This window comes from Octopus bimaculoides, chromosome 5, assembly GCF_001194135.2.
Source record: "Octopus bimaculoides isolate UCB-OBI-ISO-001 chromosome 5, ASM119413v2, whole genome shotgun sequence".
NCBI classification, from domain to species: Eukaryota; Metazoa; Mollusca; class Cephalopoda; order Octopoda; family Octopodidae; genus Octopus; species Octopus bimaculoides.
The window spans coordinates 4,668,738-4,677,298 of record NC_068985.1 but is presented as its reverse complement, the minus strand read 5'-3'; the positions used below and the strand labels follow the sequence as shown (position 1 = coordinate 4,677,298).

At 38.7% G+C, this 8,561-nt stretch overlaps 1 protein-coding gene across 1 annotated transcript in view; it reads left to right on the top strand.

Moving 5' to 3' along the window:
• Positions 1 to 8,561, top strand: part of LOC128247888 (uncharacterized) — a 35,995-nt gene that overhangs the window by 11,271 nt on the left and 16,163 nt on the right. Inside the window, exons 4-6 of the mRNA XM_052968120.1 lie at positions 2,276 to 2,340; positions 4,341 to 4,446; positions 6,200 to 6,243. Of these exons, the coding sequence (XP_052824080.1) occupies positions 2,321 to 2,340; positions 4,341 to 4,446; positions 6,200 to 6,243 (170 nt within the window). The 5' untranslated portion in view covers positions 2,276 to 2,320. The remainder of the gene's footprint in view (positions 1 to 2,275; positions 2,341 to 4,340; positions 4,447 to 6,199; positions 6,244 to 8,561) is intronic.

Here is an 8,561-nt window from a genome sequence, read left to right as displayed (position 1 = left end):
ACAAGATTATTTATTTCTACAAACGTAATAATAAAAATATGAATGAAAAAATTATGAATGGAAAAATTAGGAAAGAAAAAATTATTAAGAATAAAAGATTAAACTTTATATATATATACAAAGTTTTAATTTTAAAAAATCTTTAACGATATTATAAACTATAAAGATTAATTATTAATCAAAGATAATCGAAAATATATCAACACTATTCAAATCGAAGTTCTAATATTATGTTGAAACGAAACTATAACTTCTAAATAATTTAGTGTTAAATAAGTTATCTATTAAAAATAATCTATAAAGAACCAAATGAATAATATAAAAAACAAGAATACATATTTTCAAATAGTAGAAAATCTTTAGCAAAGTAAAAAACAGTACTTATCCAAATTTTTCCGTAATTCCTGATTATTAATTTTTCTATATGTGATAGTGGATTTTCCTCGATGAGTTCTTGAAACTTGGTTATTTTCCCTAAAACTATATATATATATGTATATCATCATCATCATCATCTAACATCCATTGTCCATGCTGGCATGGGTTTGACAGTTTGACCAGGGCTGACAAGCTGAAAAGCTGCACTAGACCCCAGTGTGATTTGGCATTGTTTCTACGGCTGGATGCCCTTCCTAATGCCAACCACTCTGAGAGTGTACTAGGTACTTTTCACATGCCACCAGCATCAGTCAGCCACTTTGCCCCTGTGAGGCCCAACACTCAAAAGGTGCTTTTTGCATGCCAGTTACATGACACCAGCATTGATGACAACTACAATTTCACATGGCTTGATGAGTCCTCTCAAGCACAGCACATTGCCATAGGCTTCAGTCACTAGTGAAGCTCAGAGTTTGAAGATCATGCCTCAGCACCTTGTCCCCTGTCTTCCTCTACCGCAGGTTCTCTCCACATTTAGAGATCAGTACTTCTTTACACAGCTACCCTTATACATATACATCACATGACCAATGCAGTTGTCTCTCTGTGCACACCACATCTAGTTCCTCTTATGCCAGTTTCCTCTCAAGATGCTTACACTCTGTCGAACATGCACACTGGCATTGCACATCCAGCAAAGTGTACTGGCTTCATTTCTGCCAACCCTACGCATGTCCTCAGCTATCACAGCCCATGTTTCACTGCCATGCAGCATAGCTGTTTGCACACAGGCATCAAACGATCTCCATTTCACTCTGAGAGAGAGGCCCTTTGTTGCCAGCAGGAGTAGGAGCTCTCTGAACTTTACCCAGCCTAATCTTATTCTCACAGCTACGCTCTTGGAACATCCACCTCCACTACTAACTTGGCCTCCTAGATAATGGAAGCAGTTGATGGAGTCTATTTTCTGTGCATTTTTAGCATTTATTGTACCTGTGCACCTTTCACATACAAAATTAGTCTCCCTGTTAACCTTCCTCTGATGTTGCTGCACCTTTGTGTCTTGAATTCCTCTGTTATTGCCCGGATGACTATGATGAACAAGAGGGGAGTACTGATCCTTAGTGAACCCCTACTTGTACGCTGAATTCTTTGCTGTACTCATTGCCCACCCTCACCTTGCTGATAGTGTCCCTGTACAAGGCTTCTGCGGCTCTCATCAACGACTTGTCTATCCCTAGTTTCCGCATTGACACCAGATAAGGGATCAGGGGACCCTGTCAAAAGCTTTCTCTATGTCAACAAACGCCAGCTACAGAGATTTTTCTTTGGACAGGTTACCTTACCAGAAATATAGCATCAGTGGTGCTTCTACCTCGTACAAAACCAAACTGCATCTCATCTAGACTAAGTCTCTCTGTAACTTTCATCACCTGATCCAACAATTTGATACCTCTGTAATTATTTCTATCTAAAGCATCACCTTTACGTTTGTAACAGTTTAGTATGGTACTGCTACACCAATCATTGGGTATGACTCCTTCATGAACCATGTTATTTACAATACAGGTGACTAAACAATTTCCCACACTGCCAGATATTTTAAACATCTTAGCGGTGATTCCTGATGGGCTGGAGGTGTCACAAAGAGGAACTGAACCCAGAACCATGTGGTTTGGAAGCAAATTTCTTATTACACAGCCATACCTGAGACAAGATTTGCACTTGAGAATATTTTCCTCTCCCCTTTTCATGAGTCTTAGATTAAAAGATAAAAATAACAAATGTCCAGTTTCATTGAACAGTCAATGTGCAAATTAAAATGGAATTATAGGTGTGAAATCCATTACTTTTGTTATAAAGTCACAATAAATGCCTTCTTTGTAAACATTTCTAGGAATATGAAGAATTTGAGAGGGGCGTAGAAAAGCTCCCTAGCATCATGGAAAGACAAAAATTTGAGTAAGTAATATTATCACATCTTGTTTAAATTTGACTTTTGCTTTTAAGTAATGAGAAGACTGATGTATAAATGGGATAATAATATAGGAATTATCATTGTAATCATCATCATCATTACCATCATCAGCTTCATTCTAACATCTATTTTTCCATGTTGTCATGGATTGGACAGAATTTGTTGAGGCATATTTTTTACAGCCTGATGCCCTTCCGATTGCCAGTCTTCGCTTGTTCCCATTCAAGATAATATTTCTCCATAACCAGACATGTTTCCATGGCAGATAGCAAACAAAGGACACCACTTGCATAACAGTGACACTCGTTTACAATCTATCACATGAAGTCAAGTTAAGGAGACGGTAACACACACACACATGTATATACACAGTGGGCTTTTTTCAGTTTCCGTCTTCCCAGTCGACTGACAAGGTTTTGGTTGGGAGTGCGGCTACAAAAGAAGACACCTGTCCAAGAAACCCTGGAGCCATGTGGTTAGAAACTAATTTCTTACCACACAGTCTTGCTTGTACTTCAGGATATCTTTTATCCTTTAACTTTTACTTGTTTCAGTCATTAGACTGTGGCCATGCTGGGGCATCCATTTGAAGAATTTTTAGTCAAATGAATGAAACCCCAGTACTTAATTTTTTCTTAAGCCTTATTCTATCAGTCTCTTTTGCCAAACTGCTAAGTTATGGGGATGTAAACACACCAACACCAGTTGTCAAGCAGTGGTGAGGTGCTACCATACATAGAGATGTGCATACACATACACACATGCACATACACACACAAACACACACACACACCTACACTCACATACACATACATGACAAGCTTCTTTCAGTTTCCATCTACCAAATTTACTCACAAGGCTTTGGTTGACCCAGGACTTCAGTAGAAGATACTTACCCAAGGTACCATGCAGTGGGACTGAACTTGGAACCACGTTGTTGGGAAGAAGCAAACCTCTTACTCCACAGCCATGCCCAATCCCTTACTGTTAGTAAATTTGATGAAAGTGTTTATGAAAGGAATAGTGTTTGAAATCTTTCTGAAGATTACATTTGAGGGCATGGAACCACTCGGAATACAATATGGTTGAGTCTTTGAGTGAGTCTGTTTTGATGTTTATATTTGTATTTGCCTCACCCTTGACTATTATATAAGCACACCCCTAAAATGTTTATAATCATTGTGCATAAACCATTTTCTATGTTTGGGTGGGGCTCCTATGGTCAGATAAGGTAAGATTTATTTAGTTATCTCAGATATGAACTCAGATCTGTAAGATCTGTGTTAATATCTTAGCAGAGTTAATTTTGCTTTTCATACCTCCAGATGTCATATGATAAACACTTAGGAAATATTAGGATCTATTAAATTGATTGCACCCTTCTTTCCAGTTTCATGACTTTGTGATGATTAAGAAATTATTATTTTTTCTATTTAGAGTTTGATAAATACATCAAGATTTTCCTTTCTTACATGAAAAATGATTATCCAGCTTCTGTATTATCTCTACTCTATAATCTTCCAAATCATGTGTTTAACTTGTAAGCTGCCTTGTATTATCGTCTTTTTACATTTTACCAGTCTCACATTATTTTAATAAAATGTTTCAATGCTCTTTTAGCATTGAAACATTTTAACTGTTTTACAATACTGAAGAGAATCTCAGATTTGTAACATCTAATCTTAGATAATCTATACAGAGATATAGGATGAGCCTAGTGTACCCCTTCTCTATATATTTGCCGACTCAAGAGCAGCAAACATTGACTAATATTTTGACCAGATAATATTCCTGTGAGGCTGGAGTTTACAGGTATGGTGTTGAGGTTTATGGTTGTGGTTTGCCTTTTCTTCTTGTTAAAGAGAAAGCATTTGGAATATTTTATACTAAACAGATAGTTGAAGAATATTTTATAACTTGTTAAAAAGTATTTTCTTAATGAATTTGTTTTATTATATTTTTATAATTCTTTTATTTATTTCAGAAAATTAGATATCCGTCAGGTGATTCGCTATCTTAGCATTTGGACTGGTTTGGACTATGGGACGCTAATACACGTTTATAGAGCTGAAGAAGACAAATTGCTTTGGGTCTGTTTAATAAATTCATGTTTGATTTTGTCTCAATTAAGCTATACTAGGTTCTATAAATATCTAGGATCAGACTTAACTACTTTGGTCTAAATTTTAGTTTAATTTTGATTCAAATACTCTATGGTAATTAATTTTTCCTAAAATCTTGGCTAACTTCTATAGTAAATTGATAATTGTTATATTAGTAGTAGGCTTAACTTCATCTTAATTTAACACCTGCAATCCTAGAGTGTCTTTAGCAGAGGGTTTTTTTTTTTTTTTTTCTTGTATCACAAGCATTCAATCAGGCCTCCTCTTCCTTCCCTGCCTGTGATTTTCTCCAGACATAAACAGGCAGATGTTTATGTTTGCATTATTTCAACACGGCTTGCAAAAGTAATGACCACTACCTCTCTTCTTCTTTTGGTTTACTTACAAATTTTTCTTTTAATTAATATATTAACCGGTGGATCTCAACCAGAGTCCATATGGCCCTTGGCAGTCCATATCAGATTTTCTTGTTAAAATTTATGTGCAATAAATTGCTATTTTACATGCTTCTGGCTTAAAAAGCACCTGTTACACTTTCGAAGTGGTTGGCTTTAGGAAAGGAATCTAGCTGTAGAACCCATGCCAAATCAGACTGGCATCTTACCACTATGGATAACATTCGTTAAATGATGATGGTGACAGTTCCTGATAATATTTAATAATAAAAATACAGTGAGATATTTATATATCATCATCATTATCATCATCGTCGTTTAACATCCGCTTTCCATGCTGGCATGGGTTGGACGATTTGACTGAGGACTGGTGAAACCAGATGGCTACACCAGGCTCCAATCTGATTTGGCAGAGTTTCTACAGCTGGATGCCCTTCCTAACACCAACCACTCTGAGAGTGTAGTGGGTGCTTTTACATGCCACCGGCACGAAGGCCAGTCAGGCGGTACTGGCAACGACCACGCTCGAAATGGTGTTTTTTACATGCCACCTGCACAGGAGCCAGTTCGGCAGCACTGGCAACGATCTCGCTCAAATGTCTTTACATATGCTATCTAGCACAAGTGCCAGGGAGGCGATGCTGGGCACAGGTGCCATGACGATATATATATATATATATATCAAATGGCTATGGAGGTCCAGTGAGTAAAATAGGAACCAAAGGCATCCAAGGGCAAAAAAATAGTTGAGAATCACTGATATCCTCCGCCACTACTAATTAGGTCAGTTAGGTAACAGAAACTATCTACTTCTTCTAGGGAGCCTCCAAGGTGTTTCAGAAAATTTATTTCCAGTGTATCCTTAGTGTTTGTTGCTCCTGTGCATTTTCCTCTTACTAATACTACTTTTTCCATTAACTATCCTTTGATTCCGCTGCATCTCTTGTGTGTCCATAACTTTTCACTGGGTACAATGTATGGAATTCCTACCTACAGTTTTCCTACATATCAAGCAGAACCATTTACCTGAAGGGAGTAGAATCCTATCTGCTTTGCTGTTAGCTGAAACTTTAGTCTTTCCTTAGTTAATTCCAAGGCCTTTGTTCCAGCTTTTGCTTCCACACCTGGATTCTAAACAAAAAAAAAAAAGAAAGAAAATCAAAAGAATGAAAAATGTAAATTTGCTGAAATTTTATTAAATATGAATTTTGAAATAAATGTTAACCTTTAAAATTTTTGATGAGTTGAATTGAATTTTGTTTAAAAGTGAATATTTTGTCTTTTTATTTTTAAATTTTAAATATTGTTTCATCTTTCTTTTTCAGCCTACAATGGAAAAACTTGCAGCCATCAGGGCAAGGCATCAAGAGTATGTGTCACTCTGTTTCTCTGTCTTTCTGTCTGTCAATCCATCTCTTCTTTCTTACTATCAAAAATATATTATGCATATGTATATGTGCACGTGTGTGTGTGAACATTGACACATAGATGCATGCACACACACAAATGTGTGTGTGCGCGTATATATACAGACTCTGCTACCAAGGTGACCAAGTCTGTAGTGGGGTAGGATGCTCAGAGAGTATTACTACTGGAATACGAGTAGCCTGGGCAAAGTTCAGAAAGCTTCTACCCCTACTGGTGACAAAGGGCCTCTCGCTCAGAGTGAAAGGTAGATTGTATGATGCATGTGTACGAACTTCCATGCTTCATGGCAGTGAAACGGGTTGTGACTGCGGAGGACATGCGTAGGCCCGAAAGAAATGAAGCTAGCATGATCTGCTGAGTGTGTAATGTCAGTGTGCACACGCAACAGAGTGTAAGTGCCATGAGAGAAATATTAGACATAAGAAGCATCGGATGTAGTGTGCAAGAGAGACGTTTGCTTTGGTATGGTCATGTACTGCGGATGGATGAGGAGAGCTGTGTGAGGAAGTGTCATTCCCTAACAGTGGAAGGGATCCGGGGTAGAAGGAGACCCAGGAAGACATGGGATGAGGTGGTGAAGCATGACCTTTGAATGTTGGGCTTCACAGATGCAATGACGAAAGACCAAGACCTCTGGAAATATGCTGTGACTGCGAAGACCTGGCGAATAAAGTGAGTTCACAGCTGTATCCTACACCAGTTTCACATAACCAGCCCCAGCCCATTCAAAAGTACCTTGGATTGTAGGGGGCGACCTGCTGTGCTTGAGGAAATCTATTGAGTCAAGTACATCAACATCAGCAATATCAAAATCAAATCAAATGGAAATTGTAGTTGTGAACCCCATGCCAGTAGCGTGTAAAAAGCACCATCTGAATGTGGCTGATGCCAGTGCCGTCTTGACTGGCTTCCGTGCCAGTGACACATAAAACGCACAATCTGATCGTAGTCGATGCCAGCTCCCCTGGCCCCTTGTGCTAGTGGCATGTAAAAGCACCCACTACACTCTCGGAGTGGTTGGTGTTAGGAAGGGCATCAAGCTGTAGAAACACTGCCAGATCAGATTGGAGCCTGGTGCAGCCTCCTGGCTTCCCAGACCCCAGTTGAACCATCCAACCCATGCCAGCATGGAAAACGGACGTTAAACGATGATGATGATGATGATATATATATATATATATTACCTCAGAGGCAATGAACAAGACCTTTGGCATTATGTTGTGCTTGAGACAAAAACCCATCATGCCAAGCAAAATCACAGTCATGGCAGATATGGGCCTCATGAAGGCAATGACTGAGACCTTTAAGGCACCTTTCAAGCATTGGGCATCATGGGGGCAAAGTGGCTGAGCTCATTTTGAGTGTTGTGTCTCACGGAGGCAATGACTGAGACCTCTGGCTTAAATGTTGGGCCTCACAGAAGCAATGACTGACATTATGTCGTACTTGAGAAGAAGACCCATCAAGCTGAGGAAAATCACTGTTGTGGCAGATACCAGTCTTACACAAATGACACCCATGCTGGTGGCATGTAGAAGCACCCATTACTCTCTCAGAGTGGTTGGCATTAGGAAGAGCATCCGGCTATAGAAACCATGCGAAATCAGACTGGAGTCTGGTGTAGCCTTCCAGCTTGCCAGCCGCCAGTCAAACCGTCCAACCCATGCCAGCATAGACAACAGACATTAAATGAGGATGATGATTATACAGATAATTAATTGAGCTGTAATTTTTTCTGCAACTTTCATGATTTGGTCCAACAATATGATGCCTCTGTCAGATATCTCCTTTATCCTTGGAACAACTTACTATACCACTGCTACACCAGTTTAGCATTTGACTCTTTTCTGTACTATTTACTAGGATAGCTGGTCCGTCTTTCTCCCAATCATTCTTCATGTTTAACAACCTTTCATTGCCACGGCTCCTTCTTTACAGAGTCAGTAAGTGCAAACATACCATTATCCATGCATACATACTTCTCTCCCAAAGCATCACGATTTTCTCTGATACATTGCCTTGCAATCCAGAATACCCCGTGCCTTTGGTCCTCACACTGTACAACATTGACAAACCTCTTCCTTTCTGATTCTCTTGCTAAATAAACTTGTCATTACATAAAATTCTTTCTCTTTCTCACACTTATATATATGTATTTATAAATGTAAGATCCGAAGATCGAGGTGTAGGAAGAAAGTTAGCTTCAAGCAATCCATAGTAAACATGAAAAACAACTTACAAGGACAACAGTGGTTTATT